This window comes from Diplotaxodon limnothrissa, linkage group LG2, assembly GCF_057381915.1.
Source record: "Diplotaxodon limnothrissa isolate DT_005_m linkage group LG2, D_limnothrissa_male_GT1.1, whole genome shotgun sequence".
NCBI lineage: Eukaryota > Metazoa > Chordata > Actinopteri > Cichliformes > Cichlidae > Diplotaxodon > Diplotaxodon limnothrissa.
The window spans coordinates 33,678,955-33,706,822 of NC_140597.1; the positions used below are offsets into that span (position 1 = coordinate 33,678,955).

A 27,868-nucleotide genomic window follows, 5' to 3' on the forward strand; every position below is an offset into this window, starting at 1 on the left:
AAATTTTTCCATATTTGTTTCTTCCGCAAACACTCATAAATACAGTGCACTAATGCCATATATTTGCATGAGAAAGGGTCTAGATGCGTAGCATTTGTTGTGATGTCGACTCTCCGGGCCCTCAGGGAGTGGCATTCTGTTAGCAGCTCCTTTGTGCAGCATAGTCCTTGCCAGATTCATCACTCTAGTCCCAGGGCACTGTGGGTTCAGAGCCTTTTTGTGTTCCATACTGGATGATAGATCTGGCTTTTTGCATCAGGTTTTATGAGATTTGCCAAGTTTGTTGTGTGAAACAAAATTACGATAAATAATAATAGATCTGTTTCTTGTGTAGAGTTATTTTATTTGTATGTTTTGTGCTTTTCTCTTAGGGACAAACCTCAAAAGAAAGAACCTGCTGGCTGCATGTAAATTAATGTTGAGTCACACTAAAGTGAATGTCTTTAAAGCCTTTTATTTGTATTTTAATCTTCCCGAGCCTTTTGTTACTACAGCTTTGTAGTGTTGCTGTTTATTCACCAGGATTAAAGTTACATCATTTAGAACCTCGGGGGTCCCAGCTATACCAGAGTCCCCGGGTTAACTGTGAACAATGTCTGTCTAGGAGCAAGATCACTGGTGTGAATAACAGTTTATGAAGACTGTTACACTCCAGCTGCAGGAAAAAAACATCTATAACAATTGCTCCATCACTTATGGATTATATATTATGCTGAAGACAGTTTTGACATTAGGAGATAATGCCTTTTGAGTCCTTTTAAATTGATTAATGTTCATGAGATGCAATTTTGCTGCATCATCTCACTACTGTTATACATTTGAAGGCTGATGATGGGTGTCACTGTCTCAGGGTATAGGCAGAGGTAAGTGCAGATGAGGAAGAGATGGAGTGGCACAAGTATTTCAACCTTTTGCCTAAGTAAAAGGTCTAAAAGTCCTGAACGTCTGAGCTATGGATAGTAAACATAAATGGAGACAGCACAGTGGAGCACCACAGGGGCCTGCATCCTCCACAATGCAGCCCCTTGATGGGGTTAAACTCTCTGCAGCATGGATATGATTGCATCATTGCACCCCGATCTGGGAACCAGTCTTTCCAGTGCTACAGTAACTGGTCAATAGTCAATATGCTCTGATGGTGTCATCTGTTTAGTATAAGAACCAGATGTGATGTTTTCCACAGCACCAGTATCGTCTTCAGTTTTAGATTCAGGTTGTAAAATGTGACTCACAGACAGCCGGCTAGCACATGTCCTCATAACCTCGGGGCTGATACAATGACATAGCACAGGCACACCAAGAATACTAAACACACCATTTCTGTCCCATTTGTTACCACTTATCTGTTAAATATCAGCATTCCCATTGATTAGTTTTCACTCAACTAATCACTCCAATAACTTCAAGTTAGTTAGCAATTTTCAGGCATGAATTTCAAACAGGCCTGAAGTCCTTTATTCACATGCAGTAAATAGCAGGTAGGTCTGCTGTAGATGTGTTTTCACTGCAGGAAACACTCAGTTTGATTTTGGTAAGGGTGCTGTCTTAGTTCTATCTGCTATGGAGATGGCAGGTTAAAGACAATTTAATGCGACCCAGTGTCTGATATTTGCTTTCTTACCTGCAGCTGAGCTGGAAAAAGGTCGAGGGCTGCTGTGCATGTGTGAAAACAACTGAAGTTACTCAGCCTTATGTCAATATTGCAAGTTTAGTTACATAATATTTTGGATTTGCCCAAAGCATAATAGTAATTAAATCACTTTTAACTGTATAGGTAATCTACACAATAGATTACCTAATATTCATGATTCATGTGGCAGATTATCTTGACAAAGGGAAAAAATGGACCGAGAAACAAAGCCATTATCATCGCTGCACAATGGAAAGCAGCTCAGCGTGGATAGGTTTACCTGGCCACAACAGGGGCCCTGATTTAAGAGCTGGTCATTTAGTACTCTGCTTAAAATAGCAATCCTGTTGTTTGGGTGTTTGTCTAAGAGGTATGTGTGACAGCAAGAAGGAGAATGAGTCCCTCAGGCTGTTTGTGTGTGAATAGCCTGTCTGATGAGCCTGTTTAGAAGCCTCATCTGAACATACTGACCTAGTAAAAATATCCAAAAGGGACAGAATCAAATAGCTGAATTTCTCAGTATATATTAATTTGTGAGCATGAAAGAGAGAAGATTAATGTGCTTAAATGCCACCCCAAAATCACAATCACTTTGCGATGGTCACCTTCTGCCTGTTTGTTTGGCCTCACATGACCTCGACCTCAAACGACTCTGCTATTTGTTTGCAGCTGATTGGAAATAAATTGCATAGGTGACAGTGCTGATTTGGATGGTTTTGTTCATATTTTTGTGTGCGCCATCTCATTCTCTGTAAATAAGAGCAAAAGGATAGAAAAGGGAGAATGTACTTTTCATTTTCTTGTAAAGATTTGCTCTTGACATTCAAAAGTGCTTCAGATAATTTATATTTGTGGAAATAATCAACATAAATCCATCCATCCATCCATTTTCAGCTAAGTCAGTGACATTTGCGTACAACACATAATTTAGATATCGTAGATATTTTGTACTAAAACGAATAATTTGAGCTTCACTGATCACATAAGAACAAATTTTGGTTACATTTAAGCCCTCAGACAAGTTCTCATAACGTTGATTAAGTCTTTTAGCATTAATGATATTATGAAAGTTGCCTTGCTATTACCTAGTTTTTCAAAATTTAAAATCTGGTATCTTATAGTGATACTTTTTAGTTTATAGAGCAATGTGTAATTTGTTGGAGGTGAAGGAAGTAAAAATCATTGCACTGGAAAATGAACAAGCTACAGCTAGGTGGAGGTGGTGGAAAGACCAAGGAAAGTTTTGAGCAGCGTCTGATTCCAAAGTTAAAAAATAAGAACCAGAAGTTAGAAAGATAAGACCTGCACTGCAGATTTAAGGTGTTTCTTTAGACTATGTCTAAAAGAGTCCATCCCACAAAGCACCAATATCATTATTAATTTCTTTAGTATTTGAAGACCTCTAAATTTTTGCTCGCATACAACATCAACACAGACTGATTGAGAGACAAGCGACACATTTCTGGACAGGTTGTCTTATCAGCACAGAGCTAAAAACATAATGATATTCATACCAAATTCACATCTCCATGGGTCTCACATTTTTAATTTCCTCTCCATTCAGTTCCACAGTCATCTGTGAGCTAGAGCGCACATCCAATATTCTTCTAATAAATTTCATGTCAAGGAAATCCACACAAATAAAATTGGCATGGTCTGTAGTAGTAGACCATTTGAATATGTGAAATGCATTAAACTTTCCCCCTGGTGGTGCCTTGGAGTGACCAGGAGCAGGCTGGCTCTCCTTATTAGAACTAAATGCATGCAGACACCTCGGGGTAAGCTCAGAGTGCCAAATCATTATGAATTGTAACGTGGACACATCATTGTGAGCCTGTGAGTGTACTGAGTTAAAAACAAATCACCTGTTTCTGTGGAATCTGTGTCTAATGTGGAAATGAGGATGAGACTTGTATTGACATCAACAACACATTGCCATTGTGTTTGTTCTTGACTCAGAGGTAGCTGTTTTTAAAAAATGAAATTTAGCCTCTTTTTAAATTTACAGTTGCATATTCTTTTATTGTTGTTGTTTGTATACAGTGAGTCAGCAGCAATCTCCTGCTGGATGCCTCAGTGTTTCACCGGTGATAAAGATACTGACACAGGGTAAACAGGTCATCAGAGCCATGGGATGAAACCGAACGTCATTAACTGGGAGGGAGAAAGGCAAAATATAGAACTACAATGGGCTGCAGCGGGCTCAGTGGGGCTGAGCATGACAACACAGCTTTTCTCCCACTTTCTTTCTTGTTCTCACTCACTTCTGTGGTTGCTCTCTGGGAAAGGTCCAGGTTCTTCTGATGTGGTAGGGTCCCCTTTCTTCATACTAGCTGCAGTTAGCTCACCAAATAAAATGAAGTTTTATGTTTAATTGAGAAGTATTAACAGCAGAAGTCTGTCGAAAAGAGAATTTGGTTAAACTTGAAGAAAATGTTTCTTTGTTCAAAACTTGGCTGCTTAAGTATTTTGTTTGAAGTAAAGTAGACGTCCTTCTGACAATTCCTGAATTTTCTCTCACATAAACAATAAATTTAACTCAAACAGAACCCTGAAAAAAGTGCTTTCATCCACAGTAATCCACAATTAAGTGCATTTTTCTGCAACAGTGTGTGGCCTACCAGTGTTTGTGAGCTTTCTGAAGGAGGCAGAGATAGTCACTACTTGTTCCAGTGGCAGTATAGACTCAAAGTTTGGTTCCTGAGACTGAGACAATTGTCTCTTGACCTTCTCTGCTAATATCTACAAATGGTCTGACCTTCACTTTTTAAATGTACATATAAATAATGAACAGATTCTCTGTTGTAAAGTTGAGCTAATAATCAATAATTTTGTGACCTTTTCATAGGCTGATCATTTCCTGTAGTGATCTATATGGGGTTAGAGGGACTGAGCATTGAAGGCAGTTGTTGTATAACATTAGCCTGAGTTTAGCAGGGATAACATGCATAGTATAAAAGACACAATACGTTAAAATGAAATATGTTAATGATGCAGCTTAGTTTCAACAAATACCCCCATGGTCAAAAGTAAATGCATTAATAAACATGTTATTTTTTAACTGGCAAGTTATTCATGTACTGTAGTTAGGGAAAGTTTGTGGCTCTTCTATTAATAACACCAGCATTCAACCCTTAAGTCCCCCCTAAAAAAACCCAGCAGAGATTTTTGGGGGCCTTAAGTAACATACTCCTGAACTGGAGTAGAACAAGGATTTTCTCTTCCCAACAACCACAAACCGCCTGCTGGTCTTCTGCTGGTGCAATGGTGGTTAGCGCAGACATGTCACAGCAAGATGGCTGTGAGATCGTTTTTACGTGGCGCTTGTATGTTCTCCCTGTTACTGTGTGGGTTATCCCACTAGGTTAATTGGTGATTCTAAATCAGCTGTATGCAAGATAGATATGTGAATGCTATACACACACAGTGATGCTCTTTTATATATACATTTTCAGAAAGAGAGTAAGGAAGTAAATACTATGAACCCAAATGTTGTTTTGTCAGGACTCTGTAAAAATCTGTATGTATTTGCATATATTTGTACAGTGTACAGGCAATAGAACTTCATTATTAAAGTAGGACCCCATTCAGTAATAGTATTTGGTAGTATTTTGCAGTATTACAATTTATTTCTTTAATTAAAGACATTAACTGGTAAATGGTAAATGGCCTGTATTTGTATAGCGCTTTACTAGTCCCTAAGGACCCCAAAGCGCTTTACACAACCAGTCAACCACTCATTCACACACACATTAACCCATGTAGAACACTCTTATCTCCCTGCAACAGGAACACATTTGCCCAAATGGGTGAATAAAGTGCCAAGAAAGTGCTCCAACTGAGGGTCTACATCAGTTGACCTATCATGGATCACCATTAAAACAGTTTTCACATTTTTTCCCAACTGTGCAAATTGCTAAGAAGACTCGTAGAATAACATATATGTGTTAAAAGTATATATATATATATTTATCTTTTTCCTTGGTTTAGTTTAGTGGTGTAAATGGAGTCATTTGGAATTGAAATGAACTTTGTGTAAAGGTGACTGAGATATAACCTCAAAGGTCAAACCTCTCAAACTATTTATATAATATTCTTAGTTCTGAAAATATTTGATTGACCTCTCTTGTTTGACCAGCAAGGTCTACACATATTCTGAGTATAAAATGAATGCTTTTCCTTTACGATACCTTCTAACACTGATGCACGGTAATCTTTCATATTTCCCCCTCAGAAACATATTACCACATGGAAATCACAAATTAATACAATAAATATATGTCATATATTTTCTATATTTTTTTTCTCTCTTTAATATATTGACCTATAGTGTACTGACCTTGGTAAGACTTGAGTGAGAAACCAAATCCATCATAATCCGAGTCTAGAAAATAATTAGCATCTGTGTTAATGAGCCACACCCATACAAGTTCCTAATTAAAAGTGTGTCACTCTCACTTTCTTATTTCAAAAAGAAAGCAACATTAACAATAATCTAATTCAATCTAAGCCAAATCCAAACAAAAAAAATTAAGAAAACATATTTGACTAAAAAAGGAAATAATTTTTTTTTATTTCTTTGAGGATTATCTTTATAGACAGTTTTCTATTATACTTATTTAAACAATAGAGCAGATTTGGAAAACATTGAGATAAATAGTGAAGGTGATTAAGAAAAATAGCTCCCACTGCTCCCTTTACTTCCTTCTTTCATTCCCTCTGCTGGATGCGTAATCTTTGTTTTGTTTTGAGGACGCCTCTCGCTGTGTTGGTGGAAATTATTCCTTCATTGCATCTACTCATATAATCTTCATTAGTGAGATGATTAAAAAGAAAAAGAAAAAACAAAACAAAAGGTATGAATCTACCCCTTCCTCCCTAATGTACACTGCACACGGTTGTATGTGAATTAAAGTTTGCAGTGGTTTATTTGACTTGATTATTTAATTCCTTATAAACTTGGTTTTATGATACAAGCTGCAACAGAGACTGAGGTTTCAAATCTTTTTGATTGGTTTAGTTATGTTTGTTTGGCCCTCTGTTCACATTTCACAGTAATAACACATAAAAGTGACACAGGAGGGAGATTGGCCGGATAACAGCTGCAGACGAGGCTGTGTTTGAGTCATTGTGAATGTGTGCATGCAAATTTTATTGAGGGTATATCGACATATTTATAACTTTGTTGTGCTGTGATTTCTTTAAAATGTCTTTTTGACCTTGCAGAAGAAATCAACTTTTAACATACTCGTAGTCCATTCCAACACGTTTTTAAAAAGAAAGAAAAACAAATGGTACAGATGGTGAATAATGGTTCAGCATGCATGTGTGTGGCTATTAATGAGTTTAAATGTTTATGTGGGAAAAATATTTATTTATCAATCCCACTTGAGCAGAAGGTACTGGGCCTCGGGTGGATGGGTGCATAAAGTCTGAGAGTGTGAGGAGTCTTAGGAGCAGTCAGAGGGCATCTGCTGTGCTGAGCAGCTTCTTGCCTTTGACCTAAGGCTCCGTCCTCCTATAATTCTTCTCATTATAGTCCTAATGGGCCAATCAGCAGCATGCTAAGCCAAAGGCATGCTTCTATCATCTTCACAGCTTTGCAGGGCTGTGTCAGTAATCCCTTCTCCTTTTTCCCATTCATACTACATGCCTTCTTTGATGTATTTGTTCTGTTTCACTGGATTACTCCATCCAGCAATTCACTGTTGACTGCCCTCTGATGTTAATATGAGGGAGTCCTTTTACTGTTTGCATTAGAGTATCTATATGCATGGGAAGAGTAGCAATTTGGTATCTAGAAAACAATGTGTGGATTTAATGACCTGTGTGCTGTTGACCATGTTTTGAGAGTGTTGTGATTCCCAAAACATATTGGTCCTATGAAATCCTTTAAACAAACTATCAAAAAATAACAAAGATAAAAAATGTATGGGATTTAGTATTCCATCCACCCATCCATCCATCCATCCATCCATCCTTCCATCCATCCATCCATTTGCTTCTGCTTATCCTTTTCAGGGTTGCAAGGGGTGCTGGAGCCTATCCCAGCTGTCTTAGGGTGAGAGGCAGTGTACACCCTGGACAGGTCGCCGGTCACCATGTAGCACATCATCATATACCAGCTAGCCCAACATCAGTAACCCTTCAAACGTCACTGCTGTTTAGTTTCCTGTCTTCATTTATGCCAGAAGTGATAGCAGAGCTATATGTTTTAATTTTTTCAGAAATTCCTCAGTCAGAACATGGTATATCATGTTTAGGTGGGAAACTAGGCGAGCTAACTTTCTGCTAACTTCTAACTCAGTGAAATTGAATAAATTCTGTTTTTATGGATGCCTGGATTTTAAACTTCATTGTTACACCTGGTAGAGCAGCCACACTGATCATTTTATTAAAGATGAAAGAATTTATCTTTAATAAAATGATAAAATGATAAAACTCAGAAAATCTCAATCTGCTTTCATAAAAATTAGTTTGCTGTACTCAAATAGTCTCTGTAGCCACCAAATTTGAATCCAATAGCCAGTAAATCTGCCACAGCTCTGCGATGCTATCGCGTCAATGTGGATGAAAGACTCCAGCAACTTGTTGAATCTATGCCACAAATAATTAATGCAATTCTGAAAGCAACAGGGGGTCCAACTTCACAGCAAGATGTAACTAATGAAGGAACTAGTGGGTGTATATTATCACTTCGACTGTTAATTCACAACTTCAGCTTATGTTTTTCATTGTAGCTGGAATCCAATATCATTAAGAAATTCATCTACACCAACCCTCAGATGCTCACGTTTGTAGAGAATTAATGCTATATTGAATCAAGTTATTGGACATGCATATGATGTCATTTTAAGTCATTTTTGATACTCTAATTCCAGCTGTTTGATAATAAAGGCAGAAAATCTGATTTTTAATTTTTTTTACATTTTAAGGCCAAATACAGTATCATCCTGCAGCTAGTCAGAACAGTGACTTCAAGGTTAACAAAGTGTCCTGATGTGAAAAGTTAGGTTGTTCTTGTGCTAAACATGTATGGGGCATTTGAATCAATAATGGTGACAAAAGCTGGGCCAACAAACACATCAACCTAATCACCTTAATCCTAGAGATCCCCAAACTCACAGTCCCTCCACCCTCTCTTTGTGTTACAGTCAGCAGATGTATCTGCAGATGTCAGCACTTGTTTATTTGTTCATTATTCATCAAAACTCATGGCTCAACATACACACCTTCTTCTTATACATTTTCAATAAGCTCACCTGATAAACTATAGAAATCAAAAGCCTCTAGAATGAGGCAGTAAGGCAGTGGTGCCAGCAAATGAAGGGTAAAAGGTTCTCAAGACCTTTAAAGATACTTTTTGGATTAGGAATTCAGCCCAAATGCACCACAGAATATGTTCCAAGAAATTGGATAGTCCAAGCCAAAAAAAAAACAAAAAACGTCTTTCTCCATAACATTGTTATTCTACCACTAGATTTATGGCTTAAAATGCAAAACACACCCTATCAATCACATGCTGACCTTCAGAAACTATTTATAGTGAGTGGAGGGCATGTAAGGAGTGGAGCATTTATGCAAACTAGTGGAGCTTAGGTGTAAAAAACTCATAGACCTCCATACTTGCTTTCATTCTCACAGAGCCTCCATGCGTATATGTTGTAAATGCAGCAGACGGCACTTTGGGTTTAATATGTATTCAACACAAACCCCTTTTCCTGTTGCATTTGTCCTCCAGGGTCCTTGCAGGGCGAGTACCAGAGAAGACTGTACAAGGAGCTGCTGGCTAACTACAATCGATTAGAGAGACCTGTGGTCAATGACTCAGCTCCCATCCTGGTGGAGCTGGGCCTCACACTTCTGCAGATCATAGATGTGGTGAGAAAACTGGATGTGTGTGTGTGGCATGGTATCTAGTTTGGTCATTTTAAAATAAAGAATGTGTGGAAAAATATGAAGTTTTCCAGGTGTAATTGTATGAAAACCTGAAGTGGATTTTAGTTACTTTAACGTTGACATTTTTGTATTTAGCTGAGTGCTACATTCATGGAGACTTTTCCGTGTAAGAGTTGTGGCTTTAAGGTTTGCGCTAATTTTGCAGGTGACATTAAATATTACACAATACAGGCAAGTATATATGCAAATGTGTTCTTGTTGTGTCTGTTTGAAGCTGTAATGTGGGTATCCATGAAGTGATTGATGAATCAAACACTACATTTGGGTTAATGAAACAATTTTAAAAGCTCTGTTTTATTCTATTTATTTTCATTTTAAGGTGGCTCTATTGTGTAGTAGTTTACTTATTTGCTTGGCAAGTGAAAGGTCACTGATTAGAGTGAGGCCCACTGTGGTGACCACTTGTTGCAAGGGAGGAGCCAAAAGAAGATTACATTTTATTTTTTTAATTTTTGCAGCTCCTTCTTGCAGCTCAATTGTAGTTTTTTACCGTGCCTCAAAAGCCCTGTGATTTTCTCTACCACAGTTTCCCATGTTGTCTGGAGTATATTTAAGAGATTTTTTAGAATCTCCTTTCCTGATTGTGATTTTGAGTTTGTGTGAGATTGCTCATACAATTCTTGTTTATTAGCACACTGAATGGCTGTTACCAGCTGTAATGCATGCCATTTGGCCAAAAGGTGCCCTCCTAAACTTTGTGGTAAGACTGTTTTCCTTGTTAATGGTTGTGTTTAAACTCAACTTGTGGTTTGTCTTACCTTCGACCAAGTTGTTCTGGTGCGTAAATCTAACCAAACCCAAATCTTACTGTATAGTTTAATTTTAAACTAGAACTCTGCCCAATACACAGTGGAGTGACCACTGTTGATGTGTCTATATAAGAGTAATAAAAATGGTAAAAGTAATTCAGTGGTTGATAATATTCGATACAGGGGAGCTTAATACACTTTAAACAGTTGCAGTTTATGAACATTATATTTTATTCCTCTTTTCTCAGGCCTGTGACCCCAAAATCAGGTTTCTACTAACTTTAATGACTTTTTAAATAGTAAATGATCTTCTCAGAGTAGCAGCAGGTTGTCACATGAAGCCTCATTAACCATCAGAAAGAATTAAAAACGTAACAGACCCGACAGAGGCTGTGTGTACATTTATCAGTCAGTCTCATCCACAGAGAGGAGACAGTTTAGGGAAGTGTTAGCATGTTACATGCACTGGTTCTGAGATTTAACTGCCATGTGTCTGCTGTCATTTGTCAGAAATGACAGATGCAACAGTTTGTGTGTGTGAGAGCGTGCACTTTCAAAAGGACGTCTTCCTTTTGAAACTGGAAACAACTGGAAATAAAGCGTTTCCAGTTGTTCTTGTTTAATCTATCTGATAATTAAGGAACCACATGTTTTTCTGATGATCTACAGTTTCTAACAGACTGAGGAAGACATTCAGACAGATTCAGAATTTTACACTAGTTTACTGTAGTAGGGCTGTAGTCTAAAACAAACAAACTTTCAGTCCTTCTAAAATCATCTTTCAGTCTGTTTTTCCACTAATTTTTGTTTTTCTTTATATGTGGTGATGCTTCTTAAATCACTGAAAAGCTTTTATGTAAAAACTGAGGACTCAGATACTTACAAGTCATTTATTTGTCAGATCAGATTGGCTCTCCTTCATAAAGGGTCTTCAGTTAAGAGTGTACAAAAGATGTGTTTGGAATTCAATTTTTTTAGACTGAATGTCAATTAACTTTTCTGCACCTCAATATGTTTCTTTTTTGACAAAGATTTTTGACTGTTCCAGACAACTTTCAGAAAAAGGCTAATCCTGTTTATTCCTCCTGTCTCTAACAGTCTGATTTCTACTATCCATGTTGTTACTGAGATACTTTGACACGTGTCACCATCTTCTGCTCTTAGTTCAGTGGTATCCTTCGACTCAGATTTTGTTGAAAGTGTGTCTTTGAGCATGGCCCAGGCCCATTTATTCCATCATACACCTTCCAAACAAAGTCAGCAAACTGAAGTGCAGTTTTTGTCCGCTGAGCTGCTTCATATGGACATAATGTCTGTCCTGCTGCTTCAAAAGTTATCAGTTTCCTAAAAAGTAATTCCTGAGAGAGGCTGTTCCAGGGCATTTTTGTTGTATAAGTAGAAGCTGCTTAAAGCTCTTGGCAGTCTCTGATGCTTTTTCAATAATGAATCTGACCATCCTCTAGTTTTTTTTTTAACTTGAGTGACGTGGACTTCATCTATAATCAACAACCAAGGGAGCAGTCTTGACAGCAGGGTTTTGACGATGGTCTTAAGGAACTTTGTGATTTCTCATCTTGGCTTCTGGACAAGTTCATGCCACCGAGACCTGCATTGCTCCTGTTCTCCAACATCTTAGCTGGTGCTTCAAACAGCAACTGGTGTATTGTGTTCACTGAAGCTTTGGTCTGATTTTTATATGACGTGAAAATGCAAATGAACACGTATTGATAGAAACACCAAGATATTACTAGGAAATGTATACAACACTATTACTGTAACATACAGTAGAAACCCCCAAAGCTTGATTTTTGCTGCAATAATAATAATGATAGACCATAAATTAAATAAATAAATATTGCCATTCTATACATTATGGCCCTGTTTACTGTGCTGCAAGAATTTTGTCTGACATCAAATAGATATGCAAATTCAGCTTTTCAGGATATTCCGTTTTATTTTGATTGTTTCATTAAATTGTTTATAGACAAAGTTATTTACCTTTTATTTGACAAATTCAAAAAGAGGACAAAAAGCTAAAAAGATGCAGGAATTCTGCTTGGATTTCATTTAATATATATCCCCTTTTCTTTAAAGTAAGGGAGCACAGGGAGCAGGAATAGTGATGCTTGCAGAAATGCTAATTTCCACCCTGCAGCTAGAATATGAGCAACATCATTTCCAGAAATGCTATATGTACACTTTAAAAACATTTCCGAAGTTCATTATTTTATAATGTTCGTCATTCTTTGATTTCAGCATGACATGCAGTATTTTACAAGAGCTAGCATGATATTTTACATTACATTACCCCTGTTTAACAGACAGTGTTATATAAAAAAGCTTGGAAAAGTTTTAAATAGTCCTTTGCCACCATGAAGCTCTTTAACTGAGCTACACTTTATTGCAAAAAATCACTTCTAGAAGGTTTCACATAGCGTGGTTGGTTCTTTGGAAATGCAAAACAGCTGCAATGACTTGCTGATCACAAAGGCATTTTCCAGTTTATTAAATATGAATTGCTTTGGTTCTTTGCTCTTATATAAAAGAAAATCTCACTCTCTTTTTGTCTTTCTTCTACTTCTGTTTTTAGGACGAGAAGAACCAAGTGCTGATAACGAATGCCTGGCTGCAGCTGGTGAGTTAAAGTCTGAGTGGGGCACATGACCATCAACTTAATGTGCTGTAATACTTGCTTAATTGTTGTCTCTGAAAATAACAGTGCATGCTCTAAAAGTTGGAATAGTCTTACTCATTTCGGCAACTCTATTATCAGCATTATAGGTGTTTTTCAGTTACACCTAACAATTTGGCTTTTTTAACCTGCTCACCTATGAAAGCCTGCCTGGACCCAAGCACCAGATTCTCGGTCTATGGAAAAAACATTGGAGCAACCTGATGTTTAGGTTTCTAATGGTACACAACACATAGGTTGTTAACACAAAAGGCTCAAGCAGCCAGATTCAGTGTCTCTGTGTCATTGTCCTGTTGCCTTTCCCGCATATACTGTTTATATGACACAGTCGACACCCAAGTCCAAAGTCCAGGTGTATTTAAAGAAATAGAGCAGCTTTCAAAAAGCTAAGGGAAGAATTATCACTAGTTTACTGTCCCATGCTTTTTCTATTTTAAGATACAGACTTTTAATGTAGCTTGTCTGCTCCATTTACATTTTTGCTATTCAATTTCTTACATTGTGACAGGTTACAGGTTTAGCAGTGCATGAGGGTAAATTATGCCATTTTATAAAAATGCCACATAATCTATAACTGAATGAATGAGTCTATAAATATGTATGTTTCTGTCTCAGTACTGGACAGACATCTACCTGACCTGGAATCCAGAAAACTATCCCGGTGTCCAAAACCTGCGATTTCCTTCAGACCAGGTCTGGACGCCTGACATCCTTCTTTACAACAGGTCAGTTCTGACTTTGTCCACTCATTGCAGCCTTACTTTAGAAGGTTATGACCTTGATCTTTCTTAAAAAAAATGTTTTTCTACTTTTCTTGTGGAGCAGTTTAACACTGTCTGTCCTTTGCTACAAATAAACTCACCTCTCAGAGCCATCTTTCCTTGCACTATGTATTTTTGACAGGAGCGAATTAAACGTGTATATAATTCTTTAGGTATGCCGCCATTTTTTAAATTAAATTCCACCTTTAATCTCCACAAAACCGTGCAGATTAGTTTGAGCCAAAGTGATAAATATTCAATCAAAATGCAGCACAAACACATTAATACAAAACAGGAGGAGACGGGTTATTTTAAAAACTCTGTGGCAGTCAAGTCACTGACGATGAACGAAAGCTGATAAAAAGCAGCTGATGTCATTAAAACTGATTTTCACTATATTAAAAAAATATTAAAATGTTAAAAAATAATAGTTTTTAATGAATTTAGGAGCCGCACAAGAGCTAAGGTCAAAATCATTGTTTTCATAAACGATGTTCAACAAGCTCATTGCATTTTTGATTCAGGTCAAGCTGATGATGGTGGCTTATCCACTTCATGCTTCTGTGTAAGGCTTTCTCAGTCCAATTAGAGATGTAGGCCAGTTGTTTTCCTCCAAAACAACTAATTGCAATGCTTGAGTGAGAGATGGATGTTCAGTTTGAGACTAAAAGGAAAGGAGAAGATGAAGGGATGGATAAATTTAGTACCTCCAGCACACACATCACATGGAACATTAGGACAAAACAAAGGTCTAGGAGTATTAACCCAAATTTTAAAAGCTTAGCTTTTAGACCTGCCAGGATTACCCAACCTAATCTCTTGACTCTCACCCCTCTCTTTCCCCATGTCTGCCTTTTACCCTCCCCTACCCCTTCACCGCCGGCCCGTCTCACCATCCCTCTTTTCATTTCATTTCATTTGTGTCTCCCTCCACGTCTCTTTCATAACTCACTGTCTTACTATAATTCATTCCATTCAATCAACTCTTTCTCTCCATATTTTATCGTTCCCATCTTTCATCGAGTGCTCTTTATAAATCACTCCATCTGCTCTGTCAAAGTGTCAGCATGTTTCCTCGCCCTCCTCTCTCTGCCCGCTTGTCTTGTTTCTGAACTGGCTACACACTCCCCTAAAACTTAGGTGCTACAAATGTTATTTACCAAACACTTTGTTTTGGTGTTTTGTCTCCATATTTTTTTGTTTGACTTTTTTTGTCAAATCTAATCAAATCATAGTGAAACGTATCAGTCTGTGCAAAACAAAGGTTCTGTCCTCTTTGTTTCATGTTAAGGGTTTTCTATAAATTTGCATACTTTGTCAAAGTAAATTCTCCCTGTTGTATTTTACAAAATATATTCATAGTAACATATGTCCATTACAGCACTACTGCTAATATATTATGGCCTGAATATTTCTTTTACAGTTTTTTCAGAGCAATGGCTGAAAAAAACCCCAAAACAGACTCTAATGAGAAATCAAAATATCTGTTGAACTCGCTAAAAATGAACAGCAACATGAAGCTAAATATGAAGATCCAGTCCACAGTTGAGCATGAGGGTTTATGCACCTCATGAGGAAATATCTAAATTTACAGTTTTCAGAAATATTAATAATATAGCTACTATTACAGTTATTATTGGTAGGGTTGCTATAGTTACACTGCATGACACTGAGCTTTTACACAAATGCACAACAAACATCTGTACAAAAATTCCCACGACCTCTTCTCTTAGGGGTGCCACTTGGGCTGATGTATGCAGTCTTGGTAAATATAATAATTACATACTAAATAGTACTTATTCCATAACACTTTAACTCATAACCTAAAGTAACACTGTGAGGGACCAAGCAGCCAAGGCATAGAGGACACGGGAAAAATGTCTTCAAAATGGGTTCTCTTTATTTTAACCCTCAAAAAAAGTTCAAAAAGACAAAATTCAAAAATATAATTAGTGGGCTCATAAAAGAGGTCAACTAAATATAACTCTACAAAAAGTAATTTCCAGAAACTTATATAAACAAAGTGGACACAACTTAACTCACAAACTGACCTATAATCACAAAGTTTGACCAAACCATTTACACACAACAGGGGGGAAACAAAAACAAACACCAACACTAACTAAGCACAGAATAACTTTAAGTAAAGCTAAAACACCCCTGTTTCTGATAGCACGTGCTTGGTCCTGCTGAGCAGGCATTTTGTTCTCAGCCATACCTTTTGCCCAGACAGCAGACAGCCAACGCTCCAAACCAGGTAACTCAAAGAAAGAGAAACATAATTAATATAACAGAAAATATTTTTAGAAAAACCATACAATGCTATTATGCGTGTGCCTCATAATATCAGTGTTAGGTTTAAGTAAAATGATTAAAGAATCATATTAGTGAATAAGCAACTGCAAACCAAACTAATAAAGTGAATGAATGGACTAGTTTTACCTATGTGTGGCTGATGCCATCACAAACATATTCAACATATATATACATAACATATATACATGTAAGGCAGCACGGTGGCACGGTGGTTAGCACTGTTGCCGCACAGCAAGAAGGTCCTGAGTTCAATTCCACCATCAGGCCGGGGTCTTTCTGTGTGGAGTTTGCATGTTCTCCCCGTGTTTGCGTGGGTTCTCTCCGGGTACTCCGGCTTCCTCCCACCGTCCAAAGACATGCAGCTTGTGGGGTTAGGTTAATTGAATAATCCAAATTGCCACTAGGTGCGAATGGTTGTCTGTCCGTGTGTGTTAGCCCTGCGACAGACTGGCGACCTGTCCAGGGTGTGCCCCGCCTCTCGCCCTATGACAGCTGGGATAGGCTCCAGCGCCCCCCGCGACCCTGAAAAGGATAAGTGGAAGCGAATGGATGGATATATACATGTATACAATGAATCTGCAAATATATATATAACAAAAAAACTGCTATGAGGCATATTAAATAACAGTTTGTCATTTTTACCCAGAGATCTCGTCATCCGGTTTGGGCTAATTTATCTGTGATTTATAATTTTATATAACTCTAAGAACAAAATGTATTGCACTTAATCACTCTCATTTTTATGTCAACACTGTGAAAGATGCACTTTGTGTTTTCTTTAAATGAATAATTCCATGTTACCACTGTTGGATGCTTGGTGTAGGTGTCCTCCCTACAAGTTGTAAGCTGAAGAATGAAAATAGGAAGTACTTACTAGACAAAAGCTTACCATAAATTTTTTTATTCATTTCAATTGTATTAATATTACCATAATGATGTTTAGAGGTGCTGAGATCCGATTCTGTCTAAATATGGAATGGACTGAATGGAAAGACAAAAAATGAGATAAGCCAGCTCATTTCTTTCCCAGTGTGAAATCTCATATTTCTCCGATATTGCTTTTGTTATTGTCAGCCTGTTTTGTTCACACTGCTTCACAATTATATTTTACGCATGGGTAATCTATACAGTGAGCCATGGATTTATCATCCAGAAGATATCTGTGCATTCCTGCCTGGGGAAAATAGTTTTTTATCCTCCATCTTTGCAATAGTTTCAGTCTTTAATTAGCACATTTCATCTTCCAGTTCAATAATTACAGTGGGTCTAATGACTTGCTTTTCATCAACTGGCCTCATGAAAACACAAACCAAACTTTAATTAACAGATGAGACCGTTAAGATATTTCTCTTCTACTGAGACTTCTACTTTACTTCTACTATGGCTTCTCTGAAAAAAACCAAAACTTTTCTGTTAATTCACAAAATACTAAGTTTTAAAAAGACACTTTATTTTCTGTTTCATGCTTTGTCTTTTACTTGTTTCGTTTTAGTACGCCAGGTTTTGGATGAAGCCTTTATAAATGCTGAAACACTGAGAATGATTCAGACCTTTGATGGTGCAGATAAAATAATAGTCGTTATAGTTATACCATTGTGACATTTTTCAAAGCCACCCAGTGGCAGGGCTGTTCTGGTTGCTGAGCATATGTTTGACATCTCTGATATAAAGTAAATAGAACTATAACGGGCCGAATATTTGAGCTGTTAACTTTTCTCTCATTAGAGGAAACAGAAAGCTGCAACGATGAACATAACAGACGTCAAATTCAGGTAGGACAAAGACTGAATTGCAGTTATGGCAGAAAACGTAAACATACAGCACACAACATTGTGACAGGCCATATGAATTAATAGAGAAGTAATCAAATAAATGGATGTGAACTTTTTTTTCCTGGACGGATAGCTGAGTTGAATGAATAGACAGATGGCTGGATTTAATGATGTTTCTCTGATCCATTAAAATTAATGAAGTTTTGAATGAAAGAAAAGAGTCAATGTCTTTACTGCCCAGGAGCATGTTTTCAAAATTCACGATGGTTTATAATAAGGTTTATAAGAAACCTAAAAAAACCCAATTCTGTCATCTATTATTTTTTCACAAATCGCTGAAGTGGTGACAGGATAAGTAACAATAAGGTGCGGCGTTATTAGTATATGTATTCATGCCTATGAGGCTGTGCAAGTTCCTAAAATGCTTATGATGACAACATGTTTAAACTTACATTACAGACAACATATTATATGCAAAACCAAAGAAATTATCAGATACCACTGTGTAACATTACAAGTCTTCTTCCGTCCTGTTTGCTTCTGTATTTTATGATTTGAAGCTGAATTAAGTTTATAAGTAATCCATTTAATGTCACTTTGCACTCTGCTTCTATTCTGTCCATTTGCTAACCACGAAGCCTCGAGGCTGTCAAACAGAAAGCCTCAAGTCATGATGCCCTGAGGCTGCTTAATAGAGGGCTGTATCTCTGGAATATGACATAATGGACATGGACAGATTGGTCTGTACTTCATGCAGTCATTCTGAGTCTGAGGCACTGACCTTGTGTAATTCTCAACTATGCTTGACTAAAAGCTTCAGAAAAGCTTTGGGGAAGGTGTTAGCTGTTTCCTCTGGAGAAATACACATTCTGTATCTCTATTTTATTCTTATCTTTCTCAGATTTCTTTTTTAAAAAAAGCTTCAGACTAATCATTTAAGATACATAAGATTATATTTGACATAATTTTATATAAACATGTTTACCGTTTGTACATTTCTTGTGCTGCATTTAGAATTTGTTCACTCTGTATGGCCTTTTTTCTGCCTCACATCCAAAAGAGTTCCTTCTTTTTATTATTGAGAGTCAGGTGTTGAGTTAATGAGAATAAAGCCGGGTGAGTCATGTCCCATGGTGCAGAGACCTGTCACTGCCACCATTGTCACTGTCGGTCAGTCTCCGTTTCCCCCTTGCTGCACTCTGACATATCCACAGCGCCCTTTTGCCAGCCTGTATGTGTGTATGTGAGCGTGACAGCTTCTCCTTCTCCCAGGGATATCACGTGTCCAACTGTATGCTGTTTTAATAATTCTAATCTTTACATGGCAAAATGTTGGTTACTCCATTATTAAGGGTTTCAGAAACTTCAAATATGCTCACAAATGTTTAACTGTAAGGTCTGGTAGATCTTTGATGTTACTTGTGCATCGTGGAAGAGCCATGTAATGATGCTTTAAATTAATAATTCCATGTGACCACTGATGAAAGCACTGTGGAGGTATAAGATAAAGAAATGCAACAAAAACTATAATCAAGCTGAAGGGGTAGGCAAGTGTCTTAAGTAAAAATTGAAAAATTGCGATTAGACAAGTGTGTACCTTCTGGCATCTACTCACACACACACACTTCAGGACATCGTCTACTGTGATGTGTGTAAGCGCTGATTGCAAGAAAGCTTGCACATCCAGATAAAGTAAGGCCAAAGCTTGAATAATTCATTGCGTGTCTCCACCTTGGCCAACCCCACACATCCCTTCCTGAGTACCTGCAGGATCCACAGCTAATAGCGACGCACACAGCAGAGACATAAAATATAACACTTGACCCTCCAGAGAAAAGGTCAATCACTCAATCTGAGAAGAAGCAGGTACAAAGAAAAAGGAGCCATCTACAAACTTTGGTTAAAATGCAGGCCACGTTTTTTTGTCAAGTCTCAATACTGCTGTGGGGTATTTCAGACACGCTGATGTTATCACTCTCATTGGGGATTGAAGTGTGTGTGTGTGTGTGTGGCTTTTTAAGCTGTTTGGAGTGTGAACTAAAACAATATAGCTCACAACAATTAATACACAATGTGTCTAATAGTTTGCACATGTGTATTTTCATGTAATAAATACACTTATTAATCAAAATGTGTTATTATTTAAAAACTACAGTACAATAAAGCATTTGCTCCTTTGCCAGTCATATTGTCCACAGCATCAGTGGTCTGTTCCTTTTTTCTGCAGTGTTTTTTGCAGGGCTTATTTTTTGGGCTATTGCTGTATACTTTTTACCAGCACTGTCTGCTCCTTCAGGTTCAGTCCTCTGATCAAAACTTCTGTTTTGTATTCACACTCTTGCAGACCTTTCTTTCAGGAAGCTGAAATTTGAAGCAATATGAGAAACTCTCACTCTCTCACTCTTTTTGTTGCAGACTTTTGTGTGTTTTTGTATTGTCTTGTTAATTTTGTTGTTTTGGTAGCTCATAAAAGAAGATTTCTTCCCCTTTATTTGATAGAGCAGCAAGAGTGAACAGGGAAAGACATGGAGCAAACTCAAACACTGTCTGCTGCATGGTCACCTGCTCAACCTTAATTGATATATTTTACTGAATTTTTTGTATTCACTGGTCTAAGCTGACTCATTTTTTCACTTCTATCCAAATGCCGTATTGAAGAAGGATCTAAATTGCTTTCTTCCAGCCAGCTGCTACACTCAGAATTTAGTTTGCTTTATGACTTTTGCCATATACTGTTAATTCTCTAAAAGTTCAGGTTTTGCCTCTGGCACTTTATTAAGGACTTCCCATTCTAACCAACACCAGAGGAGCTTTTCTTTAATATTTAATTAGAGTTCAAGTGGAGTACCAGAGCTGTAGTACAATCAAGGTTATGCACATGCATTTTCTTTACTGTAAGCATCTATCTCTAAGTGCTAGCACTCTTCGACTTGCAGATGTAACGTCAAATTATTTATTTGTTTTTGGTACATTACAGCGAATATTGTCAGTGAAACAGATCCAATAATTTTTATGTGTTTCATATTTTGCTCAAACTGGCGTTTAATCATTGCAACAGTTAGTGAGTTACAAAAAACACAAAAAGGATCACCTACTCTGTTTTGGTTTTGCAATTACATATTTAGCGTTTAACAGTTTTCATCAAGGTGTATAGTTGCAGGCAGGTTGAGGGCTCAGTAGATATATCACTCAACAGCTCCCTGCTGCCACTGCAGTCACTGCAGACTATACATGAAATACGTCATCTACCCATTTTGAAGCTTCAGTGTTAGCATCTTGGCTGCTATCATGCTATAATGGGGCATGATAATTGCATTAAAATGCTCCGACCAAACGTAGGTGGTAGCTCTTGGCTACATCACCCCCTATCTGTGCATGCACCTGTCCCTTAAAGCAGCCTTGCCTCAACTTAAAGCGTTGATAAATTGTAACGGGTTAGTTTTACATAAGCTATGTACCCTTGTAAAATTATTAGCTATAAAGATCAGTTGCTAAGCATGATCGTTTCTGTGCTAAAGATTGTTATTTTATTATCTAGTCCATACAGATTGACTCATGACCTAGTCTCAAAAAGTCACTAAAAGAAATGCAGTTTTTGGCACTTGGCTTCAGTTTTCAGACTGAAAATGCTGGCACAAAATGCAAACAATATTAACTGTATCAGGTGTCAGCCCCATGGTAGACTGGTGCCCTCTCTCAGGTGTAAACCCTTCTTTTGAACAGAGACAGGCATTGTGCAATTTGCTATTTCTGAGAGCACAGCAAAGCTTCAGGGCGACTGTGAAGAGTAGGAACTGCTACAAGAATAAAAACACACAAATAAAGGCACATTGGCACCACGTTTGCTGCAAATAAACAGATGTGACAGAAATACCTTCTTGTTACTTTTTCCATCAGCGCTTGCATTCCCCAACAAGATAATTTTATCATGTGGCAATGAATGAATGCTTTAAAAGTACTGTCCTCTGCTTTCTTCCCAGTGCGGATGAAAGGTTTGATGCCACGTTTCACACCAACGTGCTGGTGAATGCGTCGGGTAACTGCCAGTATATTCCCCCTGGCATCTTGAAGAGCACCTGTTACATCGACGTGCGTTGGTTTCCCTTCGATGTGCAGAAGTGCGATTTGAAGTTTGGCTCATGGACACACAACGGCTGGCTTCTGGACCTCCAGATGCTCGATGTGGACACATCCACTTATATACCAAATGGAGAGTGGGATCTTGTGGGTAAGAGGGCTTCTTTAATCAGAACATTGCAGAACTTTGCAATAAGAAAGGCTGCTTAATTCAATCTGTCACCAGAGAGTGAGGTGTTACATCAGGTTTTCTTAAATCAATATTTCGAATCTCTTTTATGTAAATAAAAAGCTAAAATACTCAGACATAAGCAGATGTTATACATTATATACATGCACACTGCCTGTTAATAGACTGACATGAGGCCAAAAAAAATGAGCTATAATGAATAGACTGGAAATGGAAGAAGTTTTGGAAGACCTCTCGAGGTTTTCAAGCTGGGACAGAGTAGAAGGAAATCCCAGTTCCAGGGCTCTGGGGTTTAGGTTAGTTTGAAATGGGTGTGAGACAGAACCAGATGGCATGCAAGAGAAACAGTTTGACACTTTGACATGAGTGTAGCCAAGCCATATGTGAGTGGAGCTAATCACTTCCCTAGAGCTGAACCTTAAGGTGAGAAAATTCTAAAATTCAGGAAAACCATGGCCTACCTACTTTCTACTTTTTTATTTTGCCAAACATTTAAATACAGAGTGAAAATAATGAGGTTGAAATACAATTTTATTTGAGAAGGGACTGTATAAAATATTAACATAAATGCTGGCATTCAATGCATTGTACCAGAGTTAGCTTAAGCTAATTTGCAATCCCATTGGCAGGTCGCATGGTCACATGGTGTTTGGGTTTACATGGTAACAAACATTTAAATGAAGTTTGCTCTGTAGTCCACAGAAACAGATCTGCATTTGTGTCCTTCAGGTGTGCCGGCCAAGCGTAATGAGTTGTACTATGAGTGCTGTAAGGAGCCCTACCCTGATGTGACGTTTACAGTCACCATGCGCCGCAGGACTTTGTATTATGGACTAAATCTGCTCATCCCCTGTGTGCTGATCTCTGGCTTGGCCCTGCTGGTCTTCCTTTTACCTGCAGACTCAGGAGAAAAGATTTCTCTGGGTGAGAGGGGCATGCTGAACACACGTTAGCTTACTGCAGATATGTATTGGTGCATATGTGAATAAGTAACAAAAAAGAAGAATTGATATAGAATATTGGTCGAGTAAAATAAAACAAACAACAAAGGGGGTGTATTGTTTAGACATTCTTTAAGTTTTTAAATAAAGGAGAGTGTTCAAACTAATAAGAATGCAAACACCCTGCACAGTACATCAAAACTTCAAGGTGCCCTCACATGCATTACAAGCATATTTGTCCACAATGAATGTTGTAATGAATTCATGCATTTAAAGACACTTAAAAAAAAATCACTGAATGCATTCTGTCCGTGCAGAGCATTGATGAATAGCTACCTGTCTGTGAGCAATCAGCAGCTACAAAGTAGGGGAGTTTTGAAGCTGTAACCTACCTTGAACATGTCAGAGAGGGCACCATCTGACAAATGGTTGTAGTCACGAGAACATAACTGATTACATACATAAGTAATTACAAGAATAATTTCATACACCAGTGACCCTGATTGCATCATTATGTATATGCTCATGTTCTCTCTCACTGTGTCTCTCTTGGTTTCTGTCTCAAGGCATCACTGTGCTGCTTTCGCTAACTGTCTTCATGCTTCTGGTAGCTGAGATCATGCCTGCAACGTCAGACTCTGTCCCCCTCATTGGTGGGTTATATTTCTGTGTCTGTGTGAGTACATGTAACATGTTTAAGCGTGCGTGAATGTTGAATCAGGGGGAGCAAATGAGATTGGTATGCCTTAGAAGATAAAGCATACCAATGATTTTGTTTAGCTTTACCTGATACTTATGTCACGGCGGGGTGCGCCGGTGTGTTTTTGAAACAGGACCCAAAAGCAGATGTGGACGAGGTGTTGCAGGTTTAAACAGAAAGCGATCCTTTATTTGGATGATTGCAGGAGTAAACCAGGAAACCAAAGTAAACTGACAAGACACTAAGAAACAAAATACTAAACGGTACTGAGACCAAAACCTAAACTATGACTGTGGTGGAAAATAACAAGCAAAGACCATGACTAATAATACATAACAGACAAAAAATCGTAACTAAGACTGAGGTCAAATAAACAGAACCAGGCTAGAACTAGGGCAGAATAAACAGACGACCCGACAATGGCATGAAGAAAACAAAAGGCTTAAATACAGACATGAGGTGAATCAGGGGAAGTGGAAACATATGGGGAAACAGCTGACAGCCATAAACCTAATGACAGGACCAGGAGAGAAAAGCTAAATACAATTAACAGAGAACACATGACATTGTCAGAATAAAACAGGAAATACTAAAACTAAACATGACAACACAACTCAACAGACCCAACACGTGATGAATAAATACCAAACCCCAAAACATAGAAAACCCAGGAACAATAACCAATAACTGCCTAAACTAAAGGCAAAATAGGAAATAACACAAAAACTAATAACATATCAAAAAATACAAAGAAAACTCAGAGTGCTGGGTCGGAGACCCAGCCTGTGACAACTTACTGATTATACCTCTTTGTCAAAACTTTATTATGGCTTCTGAAAAATGAGTGACAGCAGCAATAACAGGATAACTTATATTCACCTGCCACTTTATTAGTTACAACTTGTTGGTACTACTTCCGATTCATCTCAAAGGCGCTCTATTGGATTGAGATCTGGTGGCTGTGGAGTACATTGTCATGTTAAAGAAACCATTTTCAGATTATTTCAGCTTTGTGTGCTGGAAGCAGGCAGAAGATGAGAACATTTTGTTCATAAAAGGAATGGACTCTATGTTCACTTGGTACTAAAGAGCCCACAGTGTGCCACCACCATCACCACCACCTAGAACAGGGTGGATCCATACTTTCATGGCAGTTATGCAAAATTCTTGCCCTGCTGTCCAAAAAAAAAAAAAAAAAAAAAAAAAAAAATATATATATATATATATATATATATATATATATATATATAAAAAATATATATATATGTGTACCTCGTCAATCTGGAATTGTCATGGAAGGACAGGCCCCTGCACGGTATGTACCACCGGCAGATAGAGGAGGTGGCTGATATCCAGAAATCCTACCAGTGGCTGGACAAAGCTGGACTGAAAGACAGCACAGAGGCACTAATCATGGCAGCACAAGAACAAGCTCTGAGCACAAGATCCATAGAGGCTGGGGTCTATCACACCAGGCAAGACCCCAGGTGCAGGCTGTGTAAAGATGCCCCAGAGACAATCCAGCACATAACAGCAGGGTGCAAGATGCTAGCAGGCAAGGCATACATGGAACGCCATAACCAAGTGGCCGGCATAGTGTACAGGAACATCTGTGCCGAGTATAACCTGGAAGTCCCGAGGTCAAAATGGGAGATGCCCCCAAGGGTGGTGGAGAATGACCGAGCTAAGATCCTGTGGGACTTCCAGATACAGACGGACAAAATGGTGGTGGCTTAGATAAATAAATAAATAAATAAATAAACAAATAAATAAATATATATATATATATATATATATATATATATATATATATATATATATATATATATATATATATATATATCTGAGTTACTATAGCTGTCAGGGCATGAGTCTTTTATTACTCGCCAGCCGTTAATCACAACATAGGTGTGCTAATTTCTTGTTTGGCTTAGTTCATTTTAATTGTGTTTTGATTAATTCGCAATTTAGTTTGTTCTGTCTCAAAAAACAATGTGGTTTGGGTCCACTTACCGTATTTCTGGAATTATTGTACATCTTGTGTTTTTCTATTGATTCTACCTCCGTATAGATATACACTTTCTAATAGCAGCCTAATTTCGTGCTCCACTTCTACTATAACCTTCTTTTCTGTCCTTTTCTTTTCTTTTTTTTTCTTTTCTTTTCTTTTCTTTTCCTTTCTTTTCTTTTCTTTTCTTTTCTTTTCTTTTCTTTTCTTTAAGGCCCTAACCTCTTCTCTTTTATCTTTAAAAAAAAAAAAATCCTAACAAATAATAATGAAACTCCACCTACACACTTATCCTACCCCCTCCTCTACTGCTTCCTGATAAGAGTCTCTCTCTCTCGCCTCTGTTTTTGGGTTTATTTACCTTTGTTCTCTGTTTTGTTGCACTGTTTTGCACTGCTTTTATTCACCCAGCTTCAGTTCAATTGTGCATCTCTTCCCTTTAGCAAAATAGTGTGTTGTAGATTGAGGAGAATTGCTTTCCTTTCATGATAGAGTGTGAAATCAGCCTAGTTTATTCAGTCTTGTCTGTTTCTAAATGCTAGTAATTATGAGCATCTAATAATAAAATGAGGAGTAAGTGGGAAAAAAACATGCCACAAGTAATAAAATGATTGATCTCATACATAACTCTGGGGAAAAAACAATTAAGCCTTGTTGATTTTCTTTTGTGTGTGTGTGTGTTTGTGTGTACTAAACAGCTCAGTACTTTGCCAGCACCATGATGATTGTGGGAATGTCTGTGGTGGTTACAGTTATAGTCTTACAATTTCACCACCATGACCCTCACGGCGGGAAGATGCCTAAGTGGGTGAGTGACTGAAGCTTATATTAAAAGATAATCATCATGTTTGTGTTTGAATGAATATGTTAACGGTGCCTATGTGTTGATTTTCCCCTTTCTTCTTTCAGATCCGTGTGGTTCTGTTAAATTGGTGTGCCTGGTTTCTCCGTATGAAACAACCTGGCGATGAGCGCAAGCGGCCGGGTTACAAATATCGCCACACCTCCCACCACCACTCCAGCACCAGCTCCATAGAGATGGGAACAGTACCAAGCCTTACTGTGCCGATGTCACAGACGTCCTGCCCACCCTCAGGCACCTCCAATGGTTCCATGAGTCTCTACTTTGGCAGTTACCATCCTATAGAAAGCCCACACTGTCCACCTTCTAGTGACTCTGGGGTAACGCTTGGGGGACGTGCCCACAGCTCCCCCAGTGATGAGGCAGAGCCACATGTCAGCAGTGGTGTTGTAGGCCTGGGGATGGGAGTGGGCCTCCCCCCACCAGAGATCCAACGTATTTTGGAGGAGGTGTCGTACATAGCTCAGAGGTTCCGGGACCAGGATGAGGCTGAGGCGATCTGCAGTGAGTGGAAGTTTGCAGCCGCAGTAGTGGACCGGCTGTGTCTAGTGGCGTTTTCTCTCTTCTCAATCATTTGTACCTTCACAATCCTGTTGTCTGCACCCAACTTCATAGAGGCTGTTTCTAAAGACTTCACATAACTGGTTACAACAGGAGAGAAGGAATGAAGAAGGTGTAACAGGGAGAGAGAGAGTGTAAGAGTGAGGACAGTGGAGAGGGCATAAATGTACGTGGTCCCAAACCAACCAAATCTACTGAATAGGAGGCGAGCTTCAAAATGTGGTGCAAATAAATGCAAAAGCACCTGCATCATGCTACATCATAAAGGTCAGGAAAAATTCTTTTTATTCTTTCTGTCTTGATATAAGAAATAGATTGATAGATTTTTTTTAAAAGGAAAAAAATATAACCAAATAAACAAACAAAAATACTCAGAACACAGAAAAGCAGTGAGAAAGCAGAGGACAGCATTGCATACGTTTTTTTTTACATTAAGTAAGTGGAAGACAACTGTCTTTACCCTGAAACTAGTGTAAACATCATTTCTGTCCATTAAAATCACCTCTCCAATGATACAAACTCCACCACAGTCCTCTTTGTTAAATATTATTCTCCTGTCCACTTGCACCACCTCAGTCTGAGTTCATACACCCGTTGTTTACCTTTTAAGCTAATAAGGAAGTCACACATTACTTCTGATAATGTAAATC

The 27,868-nt window shown here is 38.1% G+C and overlaps 1 protein-coding gene across 1 annotated transcript in view; it reads left to right on the forward strand.

Annotated features, from left to right (window-relative positions):
- LOC146638938 (neuronal acetylcholine receptor subunit alpha-7-like) overlaps window positions 1-27,298 on the forward strand; it is a 32,710-nt gene extending 5,412 nt beyond the window's left edge. The window contains exons 2-9 of the mRNA XM_085371780.1: window positions 9,372-9,511; window positions 12,929-12,973; window positions 13,646-13,755; window positions 21,860-22,107; window positions 22,876-23,070; window positions 23,654-23,740; window positions 26,494-26,603; window positions 26,705-27,298. Coding sequence (XP_085227906.1) covers window positions 9,372-9,511; window positions 12,929-12,973; window positions 13,646-13,755; window positions 21,860-22,107; window positions 22,876-23,070; window positions 23,654-23,740; window positions 26,494-26,603; window positions 26,705-27,298 — 1,529 coding nt within the window. The remainder of the gene's footprint in view (window positions 1-9,371; window positions 9,512-12,928; window positions 12,974-13,645; window positions 13,756-21,859; window positions 22,108-22,875; window positions 23,071-23,653; window positions 23,741-26,493; window positions 26,604-26,704) is intronic.
- Window positions 27,299-27,868: the final 570 nt, after the last annotated feature.